At 45.2% G+C, this 27,398-nt stretch overlaps 3 protein-coding genes across 8 annotated transcripts in view; 2 read left to right on the top strand and 1 right to left on the bottom strand.

Moving 5' to 3' along the window:
- Positions 1-174: 174 nt before the first annotated feature.
- On the top strand, positions 175-10,796 carry SRSF10 (serine and arginine rich splicing factor 10). Of its 5 annotated transcripts, XM_057383755.1 has the most exons (7): positions 177-398; positions 2,436-2,540; positions 4,208-4,311; positions 5,721-5,883; positions 6,174-6,227; positions 6,405-6,506; positions 9,569-10,796. In XM_057383755.1, the coding sequence occupies exons 1-7, from the start codon at positions 334-336 to the stop codon at positions 9,585-9,587; spliced, it is 612 nt and encodes a 203-aa protein (XP_057239738.1). In that variant the 5' UTR covers positions 177-333; the 3' UTR covers positions 9,588-10,796. The 5 variants fall into 5 exon arrangements, with proteins under 5 accessions (XP_057239737.1, XP_057239736.1, XP_057239738.1 ...); XM_057383754.1 differs by lacking the exon at positions 9,569-10,796 and having other exon boundaries at positions 175-398; positions 6,177-6,227; positions 6,405-9,562; XM_057383753.1 differs by lacking the exon at positions 9,569-10,796 and having other exon boundaries at positions 176-398; positions 6,405-9,562.
- A 1,021-nt stretch (positions 10,797-11,817) lies between these two features.
- On the bottom strand, positions 11,818-14,937 carry PNRC2 (proline rich nuclear receptor coactivator 2). 2 transcript variants are annotated; one of them, XM_057383776.1, is made up of 3 exons: positions 14,800-14,937; positions 13,758-13,959; positions 11,818-13,319 (listed from the first exon to the last, which is right to left on the bottom strand). In XM_057383776.1, the coding sequence occupies exon 3, from the start codon at positions 13,299-13,301 to the stop codon at positions 12,879-12,881; it is 423 nt and encodes a 140-aa protein (XP_057239759.1). In that variant the 5' UTR covers positions 13,302-13,319; positions 13,758-13,959; positions 14,800-14,937; the 3' UTR covers positions 11,818-12,878. The 2 variants fall into 2 exon arrangements, with proteins under 2 accessions (XP_057239759.1, XP_057239758.1); XM_057383775.1 differs by having other exon boundaries at positions 13,758-13,962.
- A 10,116-nt stretch (positions 14,938-25,053) lies between these two features.
- Positions 25,054-27,398, top strand: part of FUCA1 (alpha-L-fucosidase 1) — an 8,314-nt gene continuing 5,969 nt past the window's right edge. The window contains exon 1 of the mRNA XM_057383744.1: positions 25,054-26,198. Coding sequence (XP_057239727.1) covers positions 25,152-26,198 — 1,047 coding nt within the window. The 5' untranslated portion in view covers positions 25,054-25,151. The remainder of the gene's footprint in view (positions 26,199-27,398) is intronic.

Here is a 27,398-nt window from a genome sequence, read left to right on the forward strand (position 1 = left end):
CGCTCTTTGGGCGCCAAAAGCGAGGCCCCGCGGGCGCGCGCGGGAAGCGGCASCGCGCATGCGCGGCGGGAGCCGTGAGGGGACCCCTCGGAGCGCGCGCGCGGGGCCGGGGCGCATGCGCGCTGCCGAAAGCCGGGCAGGATTTTGGCGCCGTCGTTTGGCTCTCGCCGGAAGCTCCCGCGGGAAGTCTCGCGAGAGGCGGCGCGCGGGCGGGCGGGCGGTGCAGCTCCCCCAGGGTCGCCTCAGCCGCTCCCGCCGCGCTCGCTCCTCTCCCTCCCTCCTTCCTTTCCCTTTTTTCCTTCCTTCCTTTCCTTCTTTCCCGGCGCCGCCGACATGTCCCGCTACCTGCGGCCCCCCAACACCTCGCTCTTCGTGCGGAACGTGGCCGACGACACCCGGTGAGTGGGGGCGGAGCGGGGGCTCGCGCAGGCTTTGGCGGGCTCGCTAGGCCGCGGGCGCGGGGGTCTCCCCTCAGCTGAGGGAAGGAAAGGGCAAACCCGGCCCGCTCCCTTTCTCCGCTTTTCCTTCTCCTTTCCACCGTTCTCCCTGCCTTGCCTTCCATTTTCCCTCGCGATGCTGCCCGTTCCCCGCCTCTCCACGCGGATCCGTTTCCAAACAGCGTCCAGAAAGAACAAAGCTGGGCCGCAACAAAGTGAAACTCCCCACAGGCGCCTTTGAGTGGGGGATCCAGGCGGGATGCGCCCCCGGGGCGATGCTCGACAGCCGCTGGAGTTKGGAATGCTCCTTTGGAAATGCAGTATTGCTGCTAGATGGGAGAAAATAGAGCGTTTGTGCCTAAAATTCCTGGCGTAGCCGGTCCCGTTAGTGTGGGAGCTGCTGCCAGTTCAGGTGGAATATTCCTGCAGGAATTGTTATGTACCGGGGTCTCTCAGCACTCAGCCGGGGAAAGCACTGCTTGTTCTCGGTTATAACCGTGTTGTAGTGAGAGCCTGTAAGGGCTAAACATGTGCGGCGAGAGAACTTCTCATAGGGAATTAAAAGAACAAAAACTGAGCTTTGCATAGGTCTTTATGTATTCCTTATATGTTTATAGTGAACTGCTGGTTTTCCTCATTTCRTTTCGGCAGTTTAGTGACAAATAACTTTAGTGGTAACAGACACCTGCTACATAACAAACCGTCAGTGTTTGTTACCAACTGTAGATCATTTATAGAGGGTTGTTGGTGTAGAATGCAGTTGTTAGAGCACTCCTGTATTGCTTGGTTTGTTGGTTTTTTTTTGGTAGAATTTGTATAGGGATCCCTGTTAAGTCTAGTTCCATAAAATATAAATTTTCCAGCTCTGCCTGGGCGACTTGGATCAGAATTGTTTGGCGAACAACAGTAGTGTGGGCACGATGGAATGGAATCAATTAAGAACATTGTGATAAATAGCTTCAAATTTAACTTTTTTTTTTTTTTTCTGTGAATTTTTTTTCATTTTCCAGTAGTTTATTTAACAGCTGAGGAGGGTGATTGCTCCCAAATTCTTTACAATAATGTGGATCTTTTTGAGCCTTCACCATAAGCTTAAGTAGCACAGAGTTGCTGGATGTGGTTTCATTGTGAGATCTCCATGCAAGGTTGTAGTTCCCTTCTGCCAACACTCACGTTTCCCAGCTGGTGACAGAGAAATGTAAAATTATAAAAAATTGTAGTAACTCTTACGTACTGCCTAAATATGGTATTCCATCAGTCTTCTCATGCAGGTTTTTGTCCTCAAATGCTATAAAAATAAATGTAAGGAGCAGATGTGAGTAAGAGCCATCAGGAGAGGGTGGTTGTTCCAGGGTAGTTGCAGCTGAACAGTTTTGTCTCAGCTCTCTAAAGCCAGCTCTTTGGAAAAACTATCCTGAGGGCATGAGTGGCTGCTCAGTCGAGACTGTTSTGTTTAATGTGGTTGTAAGTATTGATTATTCTATGGAAATGAGTTTGGGTGACTGGTTTATGCTCATACTGTTTATTTGGATCTCATAATTGATGTTTGTGTGTTGCAAAATCACTGTCTAGTTACCTGATCTACTTAATTAATAATAATAACAACAACTCTTAAGTCCTTTCTTTCCCTTTCTGTCAGCTTTGGCTGCACTGAATGAACTTATGTGTATTACTTCTCAGTTTATATTTTTGTTCTACAGTTTTGCTGAAGGCTGGTTTCAAACTACCAGGGTGTATCTTAAGCATTGTGAGTCTTGAGGGTTTGAGAAAAATTCTGTGTGCTGCCAACAGTGAATTGCTCAGTTTTTTCCCCAAAAAAATGTTTTGCTACTGTAGTCTTTTGCTACTTTAGTCTACCAAATGCTTCCAAAAAGTCAGTTGTGGTTATATTAATTGTAGATTTGATTTTTTTTTGTTTTGCTTTATTCCGTTTTGGTGGGTGTTTTTTAACACCTTAACCAGTGAAAAAAACAATATCAGGTGTTTGTGGTGTTCCAGGTCTGAAGATTTGCGCCGTGAGTTTGGTCGTTATGGGCCTATAGTTGATGTTTACGTTCCACTTGACTTCTACACTCGTCGTCCCAGAGGATTTGCTTATGTTCAATATCCTTTCTTCAGATGGCTCATTAGTGAGGGGTGTTGAAGTTTGAAATTCAAGTTTGTGTAAGAGGTAACCAATCTAAATGAAAAAGCAGTTTACTTTTGTGTTGTATCTAATAAGTGTCTTACTTATGTCTTGGTGTTTCGTTATTTTTGAAGATTAACTTCTCTCAATTRTTCTTTGCCTTTTTTGCAAAACTTAAGTCCAGTAATATAAAAGCTTGCTTATGTCACTGAAATTAATACTATATGATTTAAATGAAAATTTATCACTGACTCTAAATTGTCTAGCACGTTTTTATTATCASTGGTGTGTAAGTAAAGTTATGCTTAGCAAAATGTGGCTGCTATTCATTGTTAATTTAACAAATGGAAACTGGAATCACTTGATCAAAATCAGATTGTGTAAAAAATGAGGTGAACTTCTTTCTTTAATATTGTCCCCTAATTTGCTGTCCTCTGTTGTTGCCTCAGAATGTAAAGCTGTACAGTAATGGCGACCCCAAAGAGAAAGCATGAAAGAACCTTTAGAGTAGAGTTCAACAATTAAGGCAAGTAGACAAGCCAAAGACCTCTTAAGGATCAGGCTTGAAGAGAAGGGAGAGTTTGGGAAAAGAAAAAATAAAGAAAAGCTGGAAGAAGGACAAGCCATAATGGGAGACAAAGCTTCGCTTTATCTACAAAAGGGGGAAAAGGTTGTTTTTCAAAGTAAAAGATAAAGCCATCTGTCATTTTTGGCCAAGCATCTCATGACAAGTCCTTCTGACAAGCACTWAAAGAGTTAAAGGTCAAGATGAAGTTGAATGGTGGCCAAGATTAAAGGAGTCATACCTGATGTATCCTACAGAATAACAGTTTTTCTTCTGTCTGTCATGTAAGCAGTAATTTGATGAATTATTCTGGTTTAGTCCATTGACAAAACCTGTAATATTTCTCTTGTGAGTGCTACTGTAACTGTGGTCTGAATGAAATCACATTCGGTCTGGGGTTATCAAGGGAGATGCTGCAACATGGAAATTTATCTCCTGCAGAGAACTGAGTAGCCTTGAAGGGAAAGGCAACTCTTTCTTTTTTTGGGTCCCAAAAGCTGGAAATAGGGGTGTAAATTCCAGCATTAAAATAAATGTCACTGTACCTTGGCCCTGAGTGCCAGTGCAGGCCTTGCAGTGCCTGCTCTTCTCTCACACAGGGCTGTGGCATGACCTAAGTTAAACTTAAAATCAGTTGCTTAAAAAAAAAAAGGAAAGCTTTATTCCATTTCTAAAGTTAATAGTTAATATTTACTGTTGCTATGTCCAATATAATTTAAGAATTAGGGTTTAATTTTCATAAACTCAATGTAGTGGAGAGAACTAAATGACCATTAATAAGGRTATTTTGAAAGGATACCTTTGTTTGCATAAGTACAAGTGGGAGAAGAAAAAAGTTAAAGTATCACATAGCAGCTGCTTGCTGATGGATAAATTCATGGTCATATTACAAGATTTTAATTTTATCACAGGARTTCTCAGATAGCTGGTTAATTTTAAAAAAATACTGGTGTGTAGAGTAGCATGACAAAAGAACTTAAAAAAAGCCTCCTGTAMAATGATAAAATAACTTGAACATTTTTATTTGAAATACCAAATCTGTTAAACTGTCAAACTCCCAAGTACCTTAACACTCCCCACATTTGAAGATGTCCGTGATGCAGAGGATGCTCTCCATAATTTGGATCGAAAGTGGATTTGTGGTCGGCAAATAGAAATCCAGTTTGCACAGGGGGATCGCAAGAGTAAGTGCCTGTATTTTATCACACCCTGAATTCAGCCTTAATTTTAGCATCAGGCAACACTGCACGTGTTGCTAATTGTCATGATGTGTTCTTGTTGTGTATAAATAGCACATGGATGTTCTGCCTTTTATCCAGTAACTGTTAATGACTTGTTTTAATTATAAATGGATGACTAAGTACAGCAGTCACCACAGTCATTCTTTGGAGCTTTCTGTGCAGCTCTGTGTGATTTCCAGGATTGAGGTAATGTCTTCATTTTCATTTGGCTTCAGGATAAAAATCAATTTCAAGTTATCTCAGTTCAAGGTGGAGCAGAATTCTTATTTTCTAACAGATAATGGTAAAGAGAATTTAGATATTTTAAGTCTGTTATTTGTGTGCATAGTCTGGGTTTGCAGGGAGATGCAGATTTATAAACCTGGCACAAACCTGTTGGTCCAAACCCCAGGGRTGTAATACTCATGTGATGCCTGGGAATAAAAGTACCTTAAAGGTCTTTAGTTACAGCCCTTAGAGAAACAACCTGACTGTCCAGTTTTCCCCCAGGTACAATTAACTTTAATGGAGTCAATGGAAATTCTACACTCCAAAGAACAAGTTTCTGTGTGTAAACATTGGRATTTCTTACACGTTTCTGAATAAAATTAACTAAAACCACCTTAGTGTGCCGCAAGCAGCACTTATAAAAATTGATGCCATTTAGTGCAGATGGTGTTTGTTACAGCGTGGTATGTTTAAAATACTTAAGAGCATGGTCTTTGGGTTTGAATTTGGTATAAAGAAAGGAGAGCTGTGCCTGCTTAGAGGAAATACAGTGGTGGAAGACTAATAGGCTCATTCATTCTTAATTACTCTAATAACCAAGCTGCAGAGTGAAAGTGAATTGTTTTACTGGGGGTTACTTTTGGAATGGGACTTTTCTTTGTGTGGCATCCACCGAAGGCTCTGTATAAGTTGGCCTTTAATCATTAAAGACAGCTGTGGATCAGGTGTGATGGTGGTGCTGTGCAGTCAGGAAAATGAGTGTTTTAATTAGCTTTCACTCGTTGGGTAAATTCAGCAATGTCAGAATGTGTCAGTCATGGGTTTGACCTGTCATACCAGTTTCCAGCTGGCCTGAAATCACCTTGGCCAGTGCTGTGTTCTGGTTTTRTGGAGCATTAGTCCTTTTTGAGGGTTTTTTTGTTTGTTTGTTTTTCTTTCTAAATGTATAATGCCCCCAAGGCTGCWTTAAATTGTGTCCAGTGGCTAAAGCAGCACAAAAGTGGCACAGAGCAGCCTCTCACCTGTCCCTTCATAAACATCAAATCATGAATGAGCCTTTCAGCTTAACACCAAATACATGACTTAAACCTTGAGGGGAAAAAGTAGGGCATCTTTTTCACCTGCAATTACTGCTATTTTTACAGCACCAAACCAAATGAAAGCCAAGGAAGGGAGAAACCTGTACAGTTCTTCTCGTTACGATGACTATGACAGATACAGGCGGTCTCGGAGTCGCAGTTACGAGCGGAGACGGTCGAGGAGTCGCTCCTTTGATTACAGCTATAGAAGATCCTATAGTCCCAGAAAGTAAGTGTAGTGTGTGGGGTTGGCCTCAGCTGCACAGCAGAGAGACACCACGCTGACTTTTTAATTGTTACGGTTTTGAATAATCTTTTTTTTTTCTATCGTGGGAGTAACTGCTGGGAGTTGCGTATCTTGCATGCTGCATCTGATCAGAAATAGTGAATGAAACGATTCTGTGCTGCATTGGAGAATAATTCAAAGCAAATGCACAGTTTGAAAAAAGAATGTATTAAGTATTTGTGCATTTACGTAGGTATTTGTCACCGTTTACTTTTTCTGATGTACCTTTTTAGCAGTAGACCTACTGGAAGACCCCGTCGTAGCAGAAGCCATTCGGACAATGATAGGTAAAACACTTTTTACACCCTTTCAATTGCAAACTAGATCACTGTATTCCTTTAACTATAGGTTTAAAAAAAAAAAAAAGTTTCTCCTGCAAAAACGGTAAACAATTTTTGATGTACTAGATGTCTAAGAATAGTGTTTTTACATTCAAATCTCCTCTCTCCCCTTTATTCTGATAGGTTCAAACACCGCAATCGATCTTTTTCAAGATCTAAGTCCAATTCAAGATCACGATCCAAGTCACAGCCCAAGAAAGAAATGAAGGCTAAATCACGGTCTAGGTCTGCATCTCACACCAAATCTAGAGGCACCTCTAAAACAGATTCTAAAACACACTATAAGTCCAGCTCAAGATATGAGAAGGAGTCGAGAAAAAAAGAACCAGCTAGATCCAAATCACAGTCAAGATCACATTCTAGGTCTAGGTCAAAATCCAGATCGAGGTCTTGGACTAGTCCCAAGTCCAGTGGCCACTAACAGTGTATCCATGTTGGTTTAGGCATGTAAGATTCATTTACACACAGTTCAGTTTACTTAAATTATCAGGAATATGATGTTGCAACAGTGCTAAAAAATATTTTCTTTGTCAGTTTTCCCTGTAGCCGACAATGGTTAAAATTAAAACAGTGTTGAGAAGCCACAGAGAGAGAGAGGGAGAGAGATTGTCCACTTGGTTAAATGTCATGGGCAGCTACTGATTTGGTTGTGGTGTCTCTATGTATATTTTTGTAAAGATTTGCATTTTTAATGCTTAGATATTTGGTGATGACTTGATTGATCGTAACTTGCAACATTGTCCTTTTACAAGTGTCACACCCGTAGAGAAATTGGTACCAGTTTTTGCTGGGCAGTTAAACCAACTGTTTAACTGGTTCTTTAACTCTAAACTTTGTGAGAAAAAGGAAAACTGGACAGCTGTAGTGCAACACTGGCTGCTGGGAAACCAGACTGGCAGTTTGTTTCCATGGCTCCAGGGCAGGTTTCGGTGTTCTCCGTGCCCACCAGCACCAGTAGGTTGGCAAATGGAGCTCTGTGGAGAGAGATTTGGGAGATTTCTCTTTACCCTGCTTTATGGAGAGATGGTACTGACCTTGCATGTACGACATGGGGAGAGAGTTGGTCTTGAAGCTCACTCAGAGACTGAGCAGTGTCGTGACCCTTCAGGATAGAGGCTTCACTGCCTCTGCCCTGGCTGCTAGTGCTGAAAGTGTGAGGGAAAAAACCCACCTTGAAATGGAAAATCTAAATTCAATTTTCAGCAAACGGCAGAGCAACTAAATATTATTAGGTTGTGTGTACATTTTATGCAGTTTTTTGTATCTATTCTAAATTTTAGTGAGCAGTTAACCATAAAGTTGCTTAGTTTTCCTGCTGTTAGATACAAGTAGATTGTTTCGAGTTGTGTGTGTACAGTATATAAGAACTAAACTTTTATGCCAATGACTCCTGTGGTTAGTTGGTGTATTCCTAGGTATCAAACTGTAGCCATCTCCCTGGGTTATTTACCAGGCTTGCTTTTTACACAGCAAAAAAAGCCGTTGGTCAAGCAAGTCTGAATCACTCCTTCCTCAGAATTGATAGTGGTTTGGTTACAAGATTTCATTTTCCTTCAGAACAAATGTTTGAAGTTGGGTATGAACAAGAGCTGCATCTCTAGTTATGTAGTTTATCACTAATACAGTATATTTAGAAAATTGAATGTGAAAAATAACAAACCCAGTGTGTAATCTTTACCAGTATTTCTCTAGAAGGCAAGATCCTTTGTTATGGAAATGGCTTTTGGCATTGGTTATTTTTTTTTTTCTCTTTACCTCCAAAAGCCACCATCAAACACTTAGTGTTATGTTCCTCGCTGTCTGATGTCTGTAGCATATAAAGACATTGATTTCCAAAAGTTCCTTTTTAGAGAAATGTTTTAGGGTTTGGGTTTAGTGTTTCAACAGGGCCTTTAAAGAAGCGCAGATGGCTTTGGGATATCGTCAGCGGAACGTGCTTAGGGGTTGATCCTAGAACCTTTGTACATTTGATAGTATTTCTAACTTTTTCTTTACTGTTTGCAGTTAATGTTCATGTTCTGCTATGCAATCATTTATATGCACGTTCCTTTAATTTTGTAGACTTTCCTGGATGTATAGTTTAAAAACAGCAAAAAGTCTATTTAAAACTGTAGCAGTAGCGTGCAGCTCTAGCAGAGGAAAGTTGTGGGATTAAACTTTGTATTTCCTTTCTTATAGAGGCTTCTAAAAAGGTATTTTTATATGTTCTTTTTAACAAATATTGTGTACTACCTTTAAAACATCGATGTTTTGATCAAAATAACTAAAGACCCAGCTTATTTTCTGCTTGCTGTAAATTTAGCAAACATGCTGTAATAAAAAAATGAAGGAAATACTGATCCACTGGAATTATTGTAGCTTTAGAATTTGACTCCAGAGCATGGTTAGGAGTAGAGAATGCATCCCTTATGGAGTAAAATTCTTACTATGGTATTTCAGTAAAGGCAGGAAATGTTCATTTAATGTCTGAATAAATGTCATTTCACATTTTTGAAGGGGTACAAGACAAACTGAGAATGCTAAGTATAAACTGTAGTCAAATATATTGAATTTTCTTTTCCATTAACTTTGTTATTGCTGGATGGACTTGCCCTGTAGGTTATAATTCAGATATTATTAACCAGGTTATGAAACTACTTAAAAGTGACAACTGAAGGTTCATACAGAATCAAATTTATAGTGTTGCCATATCAAAACTGGTGCCAGCAGTGGTTCTGTGGGACRTGGCAGCAGGGATGGAGCTGCCTCCTGGCACTGGTGTGTGCCCAGCTGGAGGGAGATTCTGCCCAAAAGACAAAAATCCTCTGTAAAGCACTGAATTGCTTTGATAAACCCACTGTCACCCTTTAGAAGTTGAGCTGTGATTACTTCTTGACAGCAGAAACCTCCACCCTTTTCAGGTTTATAGAGATACATATATGTATATATGTATAGTCTTCATGACTAAATCCTGTTTGAAAGGGGTSCTCCTGACTGAGTGTGGGGAGAGCGTGGCTGTGTTTGTGTCAGGGACTGCAGGGATTGCTGTGGTTCATGATGACTTTGCTCCAGCTGGAATAGCTGGATGGTGGGAGGAGGGAGGAGAAATCTCTGTGTCCAGGCAGAGGGGCTGATTTGAGAGTGCAGAGTAACAGTAACTATTCCTTAACTGTTGTGTCAGCATGTCCTTATATTGTGTGCCTCAGCATTTATGTATAGCACAGTTTAATATTTGTTTTGAAAAGCCAGATCATTGCAAGTATAATGTAGTGTCTGCCACTTCTGATGGTTCTTTCTTTCTCTCCCAGAGGTAGGACTAAACTTTGACTTGACTTGTGTATATGAACAAGCCAGAAAAGCCGAACACAAACCCACGATGTTTCAAGAGTGCATGAATAAAGATGTTGTCCTAGTTCTTGCTCCCATGGAAAAATTGTGAAGAAGCTGTTCTGTGGGCCTTTCAGTTGGGGACGAGTTAGCAGGATGTGGCCAAAAGGGCAGGGAATGTTTACGCATTCATGCAAGTCAAGCCACAGCCCATCTAGATAACATCTCCCTTCCTTGATGCAGGTATCCCAGTCCTGCCCTAAAAAAAAAAAGCAGGAGCCTGTCTTGTGCAAGCTTCCTGCAGGTTATGCACAGCTGGAATGCAAGAACATTGCAGGCTACAAAAGATCATGTCTAGGCATCTTTCTTTTGGAGTCTCAAGAACGGTGGGAATTACGTTTTTCTGTGGTAAAACTAGATTTTTGTCATTCCTGCAAAATTTGTAGAATTGAAGTAGTGTGTAAAATAATAATAATTCTGCTGAAAGTAATGGCTGTGCTCCAAAATATCTGCAGCGAAATCGATGGGTGTCAGCAGTCATAGAAGGCTCTATTGGAACTTCTTTTTCACCTAAAGTCCATGCACCCAACTGGTAATTAAAAATCTTAATTTAGTGGTTAAGTAGCTGGGTGTTTAATTAGGGACTCTGATAGACTGGTCTCTGAAAGCTCAATGTTATCCTTTCTATGTCTTATCAAGATGTTTAATGTACAGTATCATGGTTTTATTCGAAGTGGAATCTTTTGGTTTCAATGTTATTTTGAGCTCTCTGCTTGGACAGAGCTTTTTTTCCTGTTCAGTCTGGTGACAGCTCGGGGTGTGCTCAGAGAAGGGCAGTGGAGCCATGCACAGCACTGCTGCTTGGGTCTTGGCAGGGATGGTGCACATGAACATTTTGAAGTACAAAGGGATAAACTGACACATTTTTAGGACATAATCACCCATTAAGAACTGCTGGTTTTCTCCATTTATCTTGTAACTTGCTTAAAAAAGTCTGTAGTCCATTGCTATAATATTTGTCTAAAGATGCTCTTGCTGCTGAGACTATTGTAGGAAGGGAAGACTCTGTACCCTGTAGTGTGTTTGATCGGAGATGCTGATGTTTTATTCATCCACATCCTTTCTTCTTGAGTTTTGTGTTCCATCTGTGCAAATAACCCTGTGAATTGGGAATAAAATGTACAAGTTTTGACTATAACTTGAGAGCACCTTCTGACTTAATTAATCCAGCCGTAGTCTGTGGGAGAKGGARCCCCAAGCGCTGCTTCCCAGCCTCRCCAGCTTTTGCTTTTGTCAGGAACATTAATTAGTGTTAATTTTCAAGCCCGGTGTTCCCAAACCACTGGAAGGGCATGAAGGAGAAGGCTGCAGTTAGAGAAACTCCCTTGGGAAGGGAGCTGCCAAAATGAGGTCATCCCACTTTTCCATTTCCATCTGAACACAAAGAGATGCTTTTAGGGGGTAAAAAAAAAAAGTTTTATTATTTGTTTTGTTTCCAATTTGTACAAACATAATCAGTAATTGACAATTTGAAGTGGAGAATAGCTAATTAACTGGGATACAGTTCAGACTCTGGTGAAGGTCCAGGTCACAACACGAGTTTAGAGACTGCCAATTCCATATGATTTGAAGCAATAATTTTGTAAACATTCAGCTCAGCTGCCACTGCATTTGGAATGTACAGAAAGACGCCTCCGAACATTTCACAATCTGCAAAAGGCCTGTTCAAATTAAAGCACTTTTTTTTTAGTAATMTTTGTATTTTGAAAGAACMRTGGAYRGCYCTGATCTCACAGTTCAGCTGTTCCTGCTGCAGGATCAGCCGGAGTGTGACAGCACAGGAGCCACCTGCCCTGGCCCTCTACCGAGGGATTTTAAGCAAATATTGAGACAAAACATWGTTTTACAGAATATTGATGCATTTCAGAAACACAAAATGATTACAATCCTTTAGTTTTATCCAGCACCCGAATGCAGGCATTTGCATTTCTGTGGAACACTTGATTTGGAACATTTCAGTGTTTTTCATCACTGAACACACACCTCTCCTACACATTCACAACAGGAGGATCTGAAACTCCAGCAGCTTTTTTTTTTTTTTTTACATTTTTTTAGTTTTTTTTTTTTTTTTAAAAAAATGTTTTTTTTTTTTTCTTTTATTGAATTTTTTTTTTTTTTTTTTTTTTTTAGTTTTTTTTTTAATTAAAAAAAAGAAAAATCTAAATAAGCCTCTTTTGCACTGATTTTACTTTAAAAAATGAGATTACAACCAAATACAATGTGCATATTCACTGCATGTGAAGTGCAAGGGCACAGCCACAAATGTATTTTTTTTAAGTTTTTTTTTTAAACAAAATATCATTTTTTAAAACCAGGCCACGTACTCAACATGGTCATCTTACATTCAGCAGTTTTTGTACTAAAAATACTTCTGTGCAGGAAAGCCCAGCATAAATTTACATATGCTACAATGTTTTACATGTATTTACATGGCTCTGTTTTCCCTGTGAGAACATCTTAACACCTGCCCCRAACTATTAATTGTTACAAGGGGATCAATTTAAGACCAGACTAAGGAACTACTCCACCTTTTGACAAAAACTGATACAAAAATGTGGTTTAGAACTCCTCAGTGCATGGGCATACGAAGGATTTGGGGGAGGTTTTTGGCAGTCACCTGGCAATGCAAGGTCTTTAGTTGGCACTGGTGGAGATTCCCGGGAAGCACAGCTGGAGAGGTTTTATGGATCTAAGGAGTTCTTCCACACCCTTTCAGAACATTCCAGATTGCTTGAAAAGCTCACCACCACTGCAGGAGTGCCACTAAAGCTCACAGGGACAGGTAAGAAAATCAGCTGTGCTTCCCCTTGTGCCCAGGTGGAGGTTTCTGCTCTGCAGAGTGTTTAACAAATCTCACACCAGTCTGAAAAGCAGCAAATAACCTGACTATTAAAGTTTTCAGTGCGTTTTTTTTTTTCCAGTTCATGCTGCATTAAGTTAGGTAAAAGCTGATTTTCCAACAATTCAAAGTCACAATTCCAATTTTGGAACAGTCCCATTTATTCTTAAATACGATAAATGGTAACTGTTCAGGATTTGATTGATTTTTGAAAAAAATAACTATTTCACAGTGAGGCRAACACAGCACTGAACTTCTGAGGTAAAAGATGAGGGGAATGTAAACTTGCACCCCTCTCCAAGTGACTAACTACATGCAGCAAGAACACTGGAGTTGGGAACAGCAATGCTCAAAATTTGAAACCCTGTCAATCAAAATCACCAAGTTACATCTCAGGCCTGGACTTTCAGTAAGGTTTTGAGCTGAAATGTCATTATTTCTTTGTCAGAAGGTTTAAAAGAAACAGGTACCCAGTGGCTTGGTGGCTTAGGCAGAACACTTGGGGAGGGTGGCTCGCTGAACTTGGCCCCAGCATAGTTCTGATTGCTCTGAGGAGTGAACAACAGGTTTCGATTGGATAGAGCAGGATTCCAGCTGGGATTTTTGGAAAAGTGAACGTTGTTTTTCCCCCCTTTCTGCATGGCCTGCCATGCACCAGGAGAGGAGCTGCAGCCGTGGCCTCTTTCCTTCTTCGCGTAGGTTTTCATCTGAGAATTCTGGTCTTTGTTCTTCTGCCTGTTTTTAAGTTGTTGATGGTTCTTGGTGGTATTTCTAGACTGGGGAACGGGAATGTTGTATCTTTCTCCACCACCCATCTTCAACTTAAATGTCACCTGTAAAAATAAGAAGAAAAGTGAAGATGAGTTTTCATTATTTTTTTAAAACAAGTATTTCAGAGAATGTTTAGATKAGAAGCAAAGGGATAAAAACCAAATCTACCCAAAACTTGCTCTRAATACGCTACTTCTCTCCTCAGAMAAGTGTCATTGGAGGAATGGGRTTTAATCTGTCAGTATTGAGTGCTGGAGACGTTTAAACTCAGCCTGTTAACACCTACAGATTGGGCAAAGTTAGCACTGATAAWGCCACTCCCCAGACTTCCTGCTAAGTGTGAGAATCACTCTGATAAACCCGAAATGAACTGAAAACCACCTCAAATGGAACACTTTGTCACTCAACTGCCAAAGCCAACACCCAGATACCAGTACATTGTACACGGCACTTTCCTGCCAACTCTCCTGTGATGTTTCCCCTCTCCCACCCCCATTTACCTCTCAGTGGTCTTCTCCGATTCCACACTCTCCAACTCTTGCCCCCTTTCTTGCTTCCAAGCCTGAAAGAACAGGTGTTGTCTTGTGCTGGACTCCTTCCTTTGGCTGGGAATGGAAGTTTTCATGGGCTGATTTGCTGTCTTCAGCCAGTGAGCCGAGCCCAACATCGGATTCTCGGCACAGAAGCTCCAAGGGAGAAGTCCTGCTGCAGAAAAGGAAATYTGAATTTAGATTAAGCAAACAATTGTTTCAATTTGCGGAGGGGAAAAAAAGGCAAGTAGAAATAATTCAGAAAATTCAAAGTCAGCTGTGTCTCTGTTAAAGATGACAACATGCTATAAACAAAACCCCACCCAAAAACACACAGCATTATTTGTCTTTCTCTAGTAATATAAACTTCACTATCAGACTTAGCATTTCCCAAGTAACATCTCTTTTCTCATGCTCTATTTAAAGAATCATTTTAACACGCMATCAACAACTTTATCCCTTCGGTTTTAGTAAGGAAAAAGTAAAATACAATGGAAAATACTTTGGGAACCGGGTACAGGAACTGCCCACAGTGTACAAACCCTTGCCTGGACATCAGAGGTTCATTTCCCATCTGTCAGCTGTTTCTTTCACCTTCGTTAGCCAAGTAATTCCTTAATAACGCTTACACTAATTTCCTGTTTTGCCCATGGCTCGTCCTTTCCTGGGATCTCTAAGACTTTAATCTTGACGCACTCCAATCTGTTCAGCTCCTGTCACTCTCCAAASTGAGGAGCCCCCAGCCCATCCCTCCCACAGCTCCAGAGGAGCCGCCCATCTCCATTTCCAGCTTCCGCCTTGTTTGGACCGAGACCAAAARCCGAGATAACGTCACCGGCCCCGGCCCAGTTGCAGTTTGATCCCGTCCACCGGCGTTTCTTCGTATCCCAACTTTCTCCGTTCTCTCACGGACACCGAGGGAAGCCGGGACCCCCCGTCCCCCTTTCCCCAACAAGGGAACACAACATGGCGGCGGCTGCGCCCGGCCCTTCCCGCACCGCTCCGCCCTTACCGACTTCTGTCCGCTCCGCTAGCCCACAAGGACGGACACACACACACACGGCCCCTCAGGAACCGACCCCGCGCTGCTCCGCCGTCACCGTYCGATCCCCTCCCTCAGCGCTCSCTCCGCTCCGCKCTCCCTCACAAAATGGCGGCCGCGTCCTGCGCCGTTTAACACCCTCTCCCTCCTCCCCCCGCCGCGGGGCCGCGCGGYCTCCACCAATGGGAGCGCGCCGCTCTCCCGCTCCGCCAATGGGAGCCAAGCTCCGCCTGTTGCTGGGCGGGGCCAGGGCAGAGCGGCCGCGGCGCGCGGGCGGGCGGGGCCGCCATTTGAATCCCCTCACGAAGGGCAGCGCGGGAGCGGCCGCCGCTCTTTGTCCCGCCCGGGCCGACCCAACCCCGGGCACCGCCCGAAAATCCCCCGGCCCAACCCCGGGCACCGCCCGAAAAATCCCCCGGTCCCTCTCCACAAACCCCCGGACACTCTGCTGGCTCCTCCCTGCCATGGAATTAGCACAACAAAAAACTAGGGAACGCCCGCGCCAGCTGCCGCTGGGGGCTTCAAAGAGGTAAAATAATTMACAACAAAAAAAACAAGGGAAAAACGCGCAAAACACCCGGCTGTGCAAGGGGCGTCGAGAAAGAGGATTCAGCGAACAAAGAGTAAAATGCAGCCCCCCCCCAGAGATCCCCGCAGCGTTTTGATGTCAAATGGAGGGGTTTGGGGTTTGTTGAGTCCATTCCTCATGCTTGCATTTCGTTAAACTATTTAATGTTTAAATTTCAAGTATTAAAAATAACGTAGAGGGATGTTTCAGGGCAAAATACAGGGAAAAGCTTCCCCAGGTTTAACCAGCACTGTGGGTATGCAGAGCCCCTGGCAGTGGCTGCAGTTTCTGTTTATATTCACATTCTCGTATTTTGCCTCAAAGGAGCATTTTGAAGAAAAAACCCACAAGATTTGGCCTTTCCCATATGTAGGATGAATGAAAATTAAGTACACACAAGGAATTTGCACATGTAAGAGTGTTCCCTGCCYACCACTGAGGGGCCAGTCGAGTGTATACACCACATTAAAGGCCAAAAAAAGAAAGTTCCAAGGAAAATGGAAAAGAACGAGTTTAGTTCCAAGCCCATCAATTCAGGGCAGTGCTTAAAAACAACACATGAACATTCAGATATTTTATGTTGAGGCACAGACGGAGATCTTGGGTTTATTGATTTACTCTGATTTTTTTTGCTAGAGATGGGAAAAAATACTAATTTCTGCTTTATCCCTGAAACATTTAAAACAAAACAGTTTCTTTACTGATCTGGTGTTATAGGGCTGTGCCCCATCCCAGGACAAGGTAAAGACTCCAAAGGGAAGTTTGCATTCATTATACAGTTATTTAAAAAGCCAGCATATATTTTAATACACAAGATKTGTTGACATACTCAAGCCCAGATCCTTTATTCCTTTATCCTTTATTGCATGTTTGCACAAAGCAAGCTGAAATTAGTTTGTTTTCCTCCTTTTSCTTTGGATTTCTTGGCACGATGTTATGGCTGAGGTCCTCGTAGCAGCTTTTTTGCCTTTAACTGGAAGACAACAATATCTGCTGGAACCAAACCCTTAAGCCTTGAAATTCCACTCATTAATAAACAACTCTCTGATAATGCACGTCAGCAGATTTTTTTTTTTTTTGCTTTGGATCTATCTCTAGCGTGTTTATTTCTGCAAAAACACAATCTCACCTCACTGTGTGGATGTTTTCAAGCCAGGACATGTCAGTGGGATTAAGAAATAGCATTTTGTAGGCTGCAAGTGTGCTCTCTTGTCTGGGGAGCACAACAGCGTGTACTTTTCCATTCARATCAAGGATGACACAAGGTCTGGCTGTTTTTCCTCACTATCTTTGAGATAATTTAAAAAAAAAAAAAAAACATCTTGTCTTTCAGGGCTGGTTTTGGGGTCAGGCTGACACATTTAGCTTGGGGGAGCAGGAAATGTCAGTGATAAGCCAGTCCCGTATTTGTGCAGGAACTGTTCTGCTGGAACACACCAGGAACACAATGACTACAGAAAATTGTGTCATTMAGAGGCTGAGCAGGAAACGAGGGGTATTTTTTTGAATCAAAAGGACAAATACCCCAAACACCACAAAGTCCAGCTTGYGAAGTTCTCTGTATTTCAACCTTCAGCTGTTAAAGCCCTGGGCTGGTTTTCTCTTCTGCCGAGTAAGGAAAGGAGATGTTCCCAGATGTTCACCCCAACATGGACAGAAACACTCGAGTTCTTGAAGACACAGCACTGACTGAATCCTGAGGTTCTGTCTCAATCTTTTATCATCACGATCTGAGATTCCTCCAACACGAGCTACTTCACTCCTTGAAATCATGATTTTTAAACTCTCTYTGTTTCCAAAGGTCTCAATGTAAGGTTTATAACTCCTAAACCTGTGACACTACATCGACCTCAGTTACTCATGGGCAGACTGGGATATTTTAGYTGCCTCCAGGATCCTGTTGTGCCCACCCTTCATGTCCTGCAGCCCCTCCAGTTCCAGAGGCAGAGCCCCCAAACTCTGCTGGAACAGGATGGTGCTTCCAAACCCGACCCTGCAGTGCCACGTGGTGACACAAACTCGGTGACCTCAGTGCCACTGCACCCTCTCATAACCTGTRCACAGCACAGACGTGGCTTTTTTATTGTGCAAGTGTCTGCTCTGTCTGGATTATTCCACTTCCTCCAGGTAGCCCCAAGATGACTGCAATAAATCCCAACTTTCCTTATGTTCCCAGGGAGCTGCATTACCCAAAATCCTGCTTCTGCTGCCACRGTGACAGCAACTCAAGGTTTTCCCCAGCCACCTTTAATTTTCACTCAGCACCTCCACTCCCTCTCACAGCAAACATTAATCCAGCCCAGGGACGCAGCTCCATCTGTGCTGGCATTGCCACAACCAGCAAGTTCCAGTGGTGACAAAGCCTCCAGAGCTTCATTAGCCCCAAATTAAGACGCTTCCAGCTGTGGCTGTGATGGCTCTCACCACACACGCGCTCCTGAYGGAATATTTCAGTGGAACTGCTCAGCGTGGATGCTGCAGGAAGTCTGCAGCAGGGATGACTCATTTGGTAAGTCAATAGTGAACCATTGCCCCAGTTTTATTCCACAGTGACGAGTTTCCTGCAGTGGGTGACTTTCAGTAAACCCAAGATGTTTACTTTTCGTGGCTCCAAGAGCCCCATGACACACTTGAAACTCGTTGGACGTTTCTATCTGAGCCAAACATTAACCAGATTGTTAATCCAAGTTTCCTCATGAGGGAAACGTGCGAGCTTGTGTTTTCTTTARAATCTTCATGAAAGCACTGAGTATACAGTAATGTTTAGAATATATTTTATTCTGCCTGGCAGAGAACCCGTGTTTATCAAAYAAAGCTCAGAAAATTCACAGTAGTGAACTATAGGAACCAGGAAAACATTTGAACCTCTGCAGAGTAAATAGAGAAGAGGCTTGAGAACTCAGGCAATGCAATAAAACYACACACTTTAATTGCTTAAATTTCCATATAAGTATGTTGATATAACCTGTAGACATGAATTAAATTGGTGTCCGCCAGTACCTGAGTTACATCAGCTGCAGAACACGAGTTTCCTCCTCTGCACTGCTGGAGCCAAGGAGTGCTCGTGAGTGTGAGATCACATCCAGCACTGCATTTGTGTGTGTAGGTGTACACAGCAAACAGCACCAAGAGTAAAACCACCCTGGACACCAACAGATCAGTTATCTAAACCCTGAGCCTGAGGGCACAGGGGATTGAAGGGATTGTGCTGAAGCAGCTTTGTCACAGCTGACATCCCARCTCTGAAAAACAAGCACATCCAGGCATGACTCCCAAATCACACCCTGTTTTCTGCCTCAACAGCTCATTCAAACCCACACCAGCTCTGAGTCACAGAGCCCTGCAGGAACCTTCAKCCCATCGAAATCAATATACCTGGTTCACATCCTATCAGCAGGGAAAACATTTCCACCAGAATTGTTTCCTCCTCCCTCCACAAGAGCAGCACAGTTGTTTCTGTGCAGCCAGGCCACAGGAGAACCCCTWGGACAAGTCCTGTTTGCTCACAGGAGCTGTGCTATGGTAATTCTGAGGGTTTTTCTGAATTTTCTCTATGAGAGCAGTAGAGTCACCCACCATGGCTCTCTGAGTCACACCTTATCAAGGTGAGCACTCACCYCACCCTCAGCCCTGTCTGCACCACCCAGTTTTCAAATTCAGCCCCAGAAAACGCAACAGTCAGTCTTTGACCCTGGGTATGGGGTGTTCCCAAAACAGAATTATTCCCTGGAWTAGCTGATGCCAGGGGGAAAAATCCAAGCTGAACAAAAAGCCTTTACATACASGAATCAGCTGTAATGTTTTTCCTTTACTCTGGCAGGATAATTTTTGCCAGAGGTGAGAGTCAAATTACAGCTTCTAACTATGCTGCCATAWTAACATTTCTTTGCCATAACACACGGTGCTGTGACACAACAGTTCCCTCTGCAGACAGAGGAAACTCAGGTCTGTGTCTCACAGGATCGTGCTGGATGTGAAGCTCTGTCAAAACAGGGAATAATTTGGGGCCGGGTGCTGCTTTTGAAACTCAGGACCAGTATAAAATATCTGCTTTTCTCACCTCAGTCTCGTACCTTTTCCTGTAAAGGAAAATTTCTCAGTTCCTGGGAACCGGAATGGAAGAATTGAGACAGAGSTGCCAACCCATCATTTCCTCCTGTGCTTACACCACAGCCCGATGCCTCTCTTTGTTTTTGCGGTTTCCCGAMGCGCTCCCAGACCCGCCCAGCCCCGAAAGGGAGGTCTCTGCAGAGCTTGAGCACCCCAGTGAGCCAGGGAACCCCCTTTTCCCGGTCGGAGCCAAGGAGGAAGAGCCGAGTTCCCAATTTTATCTTTTTCTCAAGCTCGCCCCGGCCGCTGTCCCCGCCAGTGCCGCGGATTCCCCTGGCGAGGGCACTCGAGCACCGCGGAGCTGAAAAACCCCAAACGGTGGCAAAGCAGGGTTCGGAGGGAACGAGATGGAACTGATGGAGATTCCACCGAATGAGGGAATTGGGATCCCAGCAGGAGGGAAAGTTGAGTTTTCACTGGGAGAATCGGGTTGTTGGTGCTGGGATGGGGCTGTGGGGTGGCAGACAGGGGTAAGGGGCATTCAAGRGTGAAGGATCACAGCTTTTCTTTGCATCCAGCGCTCCCCACTGCAGCCTGGATGGTCTGAATCCAACCATAATGTGGCAAATTCCTTCGGGATTTGGGGCGAACTCTCCCCACCGACACGGTGATATTGTCCCTGGTGTCACCCAGCAGCTGTCCCTGCTTTTCAGCAGCACCAGCACAACCCAGCGCTACCCAGCCGAGGGGGAAGTGGTTACTGGAGGAAGGATGGATGAGAACAGGTACAGCAGTGACCACCGCCTCTGCAGCCCCGGGTCCTTCCCGACCACAGGGATTTTGTAACTGAAGACCTTAAGCCATTTCCCTTCCACTTGCAGAGAGAAAAATCACCTTTTCCCCCCGGCATTAGCTGGCTGTGTGCAGACAAGGGCTTTCCACACRTTCAGGGGTACAAAAAGGTGAGGTTCGTGCTGCTCATGGAGCTGCAGGGACACACAGCACATTTCTGAGTTTGCCCTTAGACCTCCACACAGCCAAGTGCATCGAGATTTTTCCACATCTGCCTCCCGGCATTTTTSCTTCCCCATCCTCTTCCACATCCCCAGAGAAATCAGGAGGAGAACCTGAAAGTCTCTTGCATCAAACGCTGCAAGGAAAATGAGAGGGACTGGGAGGATTAATTCAGCGAGCCGGAGGGTTTGGGTGGTTGTAGATGTGGCACGAGCAGAACACAGCACCCAGAGGAGAWGTGGGGAAGGAAAGAAAACCCGACACACATTCTCCAAAAGAATGTGACAAGAGAGCAAGGAAGCAGAGAAAGGATTCACACTGATGGGTTTGCAACCCAGGGGAATAAATCAGAATGGTTCAACAAACCCAGGCGAAACCAGAAGTGCTGTGAGAGGAGAGGGAAGCAGGCGCCGTCCGCAGCTGCACAAAGTGCCCTGAGAGCCGGAGGGATGGGAAGCCCCGGAACATCTGTGGGGAGGTGAGTGGTTTGTGTTTGCTCACCCACAGCACCCTGCAGCCCTTTTTTCACACTGGAAAACTCGGTGCTGCCACACACAAGGCAGGCTGGGGAGACTCTGCTGCATGGGGAGATTCCCGGGATTAAGTGTTGGGGATAAACTGCAATGCAATGTGTAACAGAAGGTGGGAAAATGGTTTTTAGGATGAATTCTTCCTTAAGGAGAACGTGAAAGGTAAGTGCTAAATAGCAGGCTATGGGTTAACTCTTCACAGATGATTTTGGGAATTGTTAATGTTGAATTAGTTTATCAGGAACTGTAGTGAAGGACAATGGGGAATGGGTTCCAAAAAAATCTGTGMWGTGAGGGTGGGGAGGCCCTGGCACAGATTGCTCAGAGCAGCAATCCCTGGAAGTGTCCAAGGCCAGGTGGGATGGGATTTGAAAAATCCTGGGATAGTGAAGGATGAAGCTGGATGGCCTTTAAGGTCCCTTCCAACCCAAACCATTCCTTGTTTCTCTGTGTCAGAGGTATTTCCAAATGTCTCACAGGGATGTGATGCTGAGTTCAGTGTTTATTATGGTTTTGGTGGAGTGAAATCAGCTCTGGTTTGCCCTGCTTTGTGCCCAAACTGGCACTTGCAACTGCTCTGCACTCTCCCCATCCTGGGTTTCAAATGTTGTCCCCTCAGGCAGYCACACATGGACAGAGCTGGACTTTGATAATAAACAAACAAATAATCTCCAGTGGGATATTTGAGACAGGCAGGTCTTACATCAGGAAAGGAATTCCACTCAGTATTATTTAATATGGTCAGCARGACAAACCAGGGTAAATAGCAATTCCAAAATAATGGAAAAACTGCAACTTAAATCAAGAAATCACATCTAAACTAAAATGTTTGTAAAGCAAAAGGTACTTTGCTTTCTCAGCAAATGAAATTTGCAAGCATTAGTGACAATTTTTGCATAAATAACCACACATTTTCATAGTAGGTAATCATTTAAGACATTTTTTTTTATTGTAAAGCATAAAACTCTTAGAAATTCTGARCATGAAATATTCAAGACCAGCACTTTCACAGTGCTGCAGGCACAATGCACTGGCTGATTGCAGCAGGAAAATTTAATTTTATATTATCTAAGTGACTGGTACGTAACTTTTTAATCAGCAGGATGCTGTGATGGCTCTGTGAAGGCAGAAACCATCCCAAGTGGAAGAGGGAACGGTGCTGCTGCGTGCGAGGCACTGCCAGCCCGACAGCTGSAATCAATCGCAGCGAGGCACTGAGAAGGAAAAGGACTTTTTCATTTGTAAATTTAATTTCCCCCGAAGCTAGCTGGAGTTATTAGGCTGGAGTGAGTGGGTTCACAGCAGATCTAATGGAAGGGGAGGTTTCTCTGCTGCCCTGGGCAGACTTTGCAGCCATTGAGGCTGTATCAGGAATAAGTTGCATTTCCAAGAATTTTGTCTGGATTCTGTTCCTAATAACTCACTCCTCATTCATTCACAGTGTGGTGTCCTGGGGCTCTGCTGTTGTTACTGGGGGGATTCTCTATCACAAGGACACAGCACTTTGGCAAAATATTGCCTGCCCTGGGCCATCTGCTGTGCTGTGATCAGAGAGTTCATCCTGTGCAGAAGCCCAGGGAATCTCCTCTCAGCTGCTGCATTTCCTCTAAAAAATCTAAAGGAGGCCCAGAAGGCTCTTTCTTGTTGAGCTGAGCTGCCAGCCCATGCGGCCAGGACTCCCCAGGCTTGTCAGGCTGGATGTGGGGAGATCACAGCCATGCCTGGGGCTGGAGTTCCCAGGAAGGTGGAGATGCTGCTCCTGGAAAGCAGGAAACTGCTTTTTTCCACCCTGAAAATGGGACTTGCCCCATGGAGGATGCTGCAGATCAGCTCTGCCCCTGGAAGCAGAAAAAGCTGGCACTTTTTCCAGGAGCTAAGCCAGGCAGGAGGCAGAGAGCATGGACAAACAAATCCAGGGGCCCATCTGACAAGAGGAAAATGCCCCCTGGGCAGGAAAAAGCAGCCAAAAAAGCAAAAAAGAAGGGACAGACAGTGCAAGGAGAGGAGCTCTTGGCACTGCTCGTGTTTTCATGCTCATGCAGAAGAGACCTTGTGCTGGAGCACAGCCCCGTGCCTGCCCTCATGGACACAGGAGCTGGAAGGGGGGTCTGGGGGAGWAAAGAGATCTGTCCTTGTCATCCAGCCTGAGACAGAACAGACGTGGGARCAGAAGGTCGGGGCTGGCTCATTGCTGTGAGCCCAGAGCAGGATTTTGAGCCTGAGGCTTATCTGAGTTCTATCAACATAGTGGAGAGAGCTGGGCCAGGACAGGCAGGGCAGGAGTCATTTTAACATTATAGCAGATTCTCTCCCCAAGCAACACAACATCAGGGATGGCTTTTGCTGCCTTCACTCCCTTGTCCAATGCTCAGTGGTTTCCAAACTCCTCAGGATGGCAGTTGATATTGCACAACTGCAGGTTGGAGGATTTACARTGGTCCTGGGAATGCTGGTGGCAGGTAATGGATACCAAGGTGATGCTGGAGGCTGCTTAAKTAAGAGCTGGCTTGGTTTGGATGCTGGGCTTTGCCTGGGGAGGTTTGGATACTCGAGGCAGTTGCTGTTCCAGTGGTCCCTGGCGAGTCCTGCAATATGAAAAGTCCATCTCTCTCCAGAGGGAGGGATCTTGTCAGGTTTAATAACAGCAGYAGGTAATTCCTGCTGCCTCTGTGTGTCCCTGTAAAGGGCTGCAGGAAACGAGAGCTCTGAGATCTGAGGGCAACATCCTGGCCCTGTGTTGTTACCCCATGCCAGAGCTGATGTAAGAGCAGARCAGCCTTGCTGCAACACTCAGCCACATGGCAGCCCAAAGTCCAGGACTGCTGCAGCCTGGAACACCAAGAAATCTCAACCAGGATTGCCCTGCTGTGCCTGTAACATGCACTGATCTCCCTGCAGCCAGTGATGTCCCAGCCCTGACAGGAGAGAAATGTGGGGCTGGGGCTCTTCTCTGTCACCTCCTGAGCAGCTCTCAAGTCATTGGGGGTATTTTGCAACTCCTGAAACACAGCAACAGCGATGAGTGCTGGGGAAGGAAGTCCCCAAGCCAGGTCTAAAACACGTGTCACTGCCAAGATGACACAGACAGAGGTTGGTTGGTTGGTGTTGGCTGTTGTCACCTCTACAAGCAGCTGCTGCTTTTGCCAAATGTCACTCAGCAGGCAGARGAACCACGGATGGAGGAGAAGAGGTGGCAGGAACCCACATGGCAGCAGCTCAGCCCCTCTCTGCTCCCCGGGGAGCTGTGGCTGTCACATCCTGGCCATGGCTCGTGTGATTTGGACATTTCCTCTTTCACAAGAGAGTGAGGGGAGGGAGGGACRGTGACTTGTTTGTTTTGGGGGAAAGGGAAAGCTGTCAGCTCAGATCTCTCCTCCAGCAGAGGGAATTCATGCTCCCATTGCCTGGATGAGAGATCCTGGAAGTTTTTGGGRAGTGCTGTTCCATGGGCTTGGGCGCAGCATTTCGCTGTAAATCAGGCAGCTTTAGTGTATCCCACAGCTCCTCTTGACTCTAATATCAATGTCAAACATAACCTTTCATCCCTCTGACCACAGCACAGGGAAGACGAAGGGAAAAACACAACTGCAATGAGGCTGAGCTTTGTAAAGCTGCAACGGGTAAACTTAACAATAAAAGCAGTTTTGTTATTTTATGTGTTCAAACARCTCTGGTGCAGAGTAAATGCTTCAGAGTGCAGTTTGTGTTAGCAGATGAGCTGCACTGAATCCCTGGCAGAGCAATATCTCTCATCCTTCTCCATCCAAGCCATCTCTCAGGGCTGYTTCAGTGGGACAGGCTGTTCAGGGGACCATGAGCAGCCCCTTCCAGCCCTGAGCAGRGAATCCTGGAGGAGTGGTAAGAGCTCAGCATTTGTACAATTCTCAGCATTGCTGCTTCCCTCTTGTGGTGAGGAACCAGCCTGGATGCCCCCGGGAAATTTAAATTTGGGCCTCAGCCAAACACCCGGTGGGACAAAGTGTGGAAGTTGGCTCCAGCATTCGGGCTGTGGGCTGATTTCATTTTCCTTGCTTCCCCTTAAAGGGGGTTGAATTTATTGCTTGTTAAGACCTCTTCACCTCCACCTTTTTCAGAGCATCTGAAGAAGTGCAGAAGGMAGCAGAAGGCTCTCTGTGAGCTCCCAGCTCCAGGTAACCACCATGGATACTTGCAGRGTACCCGAAAACGCCTCCAAGTGCAGCGGGAACACCATGGAGTGCTTCATGGTGCTCAGCACGCAGACACAGAAGATAAGCATYGGCATCCTGTGCGGCCTCTTTGGGACAATGTGCGTTTTTGAGAACTCCTTGGTGCTCTACCTGATTTTYTCTTCCCCCGGGACCAGGAAAAAGCCTTCCTACCTCTTCATCGGCAGCCTGGCCCTGGCTGACATCCTGGCCAGCATCATCTTTGTCTGCAGCTTCGTTAACTTCCACGTGTTTAACGACACCGGTTTCTCCAAGGAAATGTTCCTGCTGCAGCTGGGAGGGGTGAACACATCCTTCTGTGCCTCCCTCAGCAGCCTGCTRCTCACAGCCCTGGACCGCTACCTCTCCATCAGCCGGCCCTCGGAATACAAGCTCCTGATGACCAGGAAAAGAGCCTGGACAGCACTGGCAGCACTCTGGCTCACCTGTGCCACCATTGCTTACCTGCCCCTCCTGGGCTGGAATTGCTGCGTGCTGGATTCCACCTGCTCCGAGCTTTTCCCCTTTGTGGATGACAATTACCTGTCGGGCTGGATCTGCTTCATCGTGGTCCTGCTGGGCTGCATCATCTACGCCTACGCCCATGTGCTCTGGAGGGCTCGGCAGCACGTGGCCTACATGGAGAAGCAGCAGGCACAAGCAGGGAAGCAGAACAGCAGGATGAGGATGGACGTGATGCTGGCCAAGACTCTGGTSATGGTGCTGGCTGTCCTCATGCTCTGCTGGTCCCCAGTCCTGGTGCTCATGATCTACAGCATTTTCAGCAAGCTGAGCGCTCACCTGCGCAAGGTGTTCGCCTTCTGCAGCACCCTSTGCCTGCTCAACTCCATGGTGAACCCCATCATTTACGCCCTGAGGAGCAAGGAGCTGTTCTCCTCCCTCAGGAGGGTGGTYTCTCGCTTCAGGAGGCAGCTGAAGGTCTCTGAGGAGAGCCCAGAAGCAGAGAGCACCCACAARTCCTCCGTGATTGAGACTGTCTGCGAGGACACGCACACGATTTAAAGAGACACCTGTGGAAAATCCATGCACTCAGGCTGGAAGGAACACTCTGGATCACTTTTCTTTTTCTTTTTTCCTCTATTGGAAGACCTGGGAGTTGAGGGATCAGTTGTATGAAATGGAGACAGCTTGTGCTTAAATTGTGGGACATAAAGTGCAGAGATTTTGCTCTCAGGCACAGGGTGGGATTGTTGGGGTGTSTGTGCARGGCCAGGAGTTGGACTCAATGATCCTTCCAACTCAGGATATTCTGTGATTCKRTGCCCTCCCAACATGGGAGGCTCAGGCTGGACATCAGGGGGAATTTCTCCATGGAAGGGGTGGTCAGGAATTGSAAGTGGSTCCAWCCCTGGAGGTGTCCAAGGAATGCCTGGACATGGCACTCAGTGCTGGKGACAGGTGGGGACAGGTCACAGCTTGGACTCGACGGTCTGGGAGRGYTTTTCCAACCTCAGTGGAACATTTTCACTGTGGCTCAAGGATCTGGCAGAGCTGGGGCAGACAGGATGTTGCAGGCAGCACATTTCTTCCAGCAAACTYCAGGAGAGCTGCCCTAACCAGGCAGCTGTTTTTTGGATGTCATGTGATTAAACATTTAAGCCATTTTCCAGGTTTTCCTTCCTTTTCTTTCCTGGTGTACAAAGTCCTCCAGGTGACAAGTTTAAACCCAAACTGGGGCAGATACTTTGAGCATGAGGAACTCGATTGTTTTTTTTTTGTTTGTTTTTTTTTTTTGCCATTTACACAAAAGCAGCACTTTATCTGAATGGACAGTGAAATGGGGCAGGGCCCTTCACCAGTGACTGGTGCTTTTTTTTTTTGGGCTCCCTCCAGCTCCAGAAATGCCTCCAACAGGAATGATCCTGGCTGGAGAATGTCCASGATGCCCTTGCACTGTGCCCTGTGCCCCAGAGGATGCACCCAGCCCTCCGTGAGGATTTGGGAGCCCTGTCCCAGCCTTTCCTGGCTCTGGGAAGGGGATACTGAGGGGAAACTTAGCAATGTCTGCAGCTTTATCCAAAGGGAAGCTCCAATCTGTGAGAGGGACAAACCCTRGGAACGGCTGGAGCTGCTTCAGGGGAGCTTTAGGTTGAATCTCACTGAAAAATTCTTCCCCCAGAGCGTGCTGGGCACTGTCCAAGGAATGGGCACGGCCCCGAGGCTGCCAGAGCTGCAGGAGCGTTTGGACAGGATGGGATG

The sequence above is a fragment of the Malurus melanocephalus genome, unplaced genomic scaffold (genome assembly GCF_030028575.1).
Source record: "Malurus melanocephalus ecotype Western Australia unplaced genomic scaffold, MMel_1.1 scaffold_658, whole genome shotgun sequence".
NCBI classification, from domain to species: Eukaryota; Metazoa; Chordata; class Aves; order Passeriformes; family Maluridae; genus Malurus; species Malurus melanocephalus.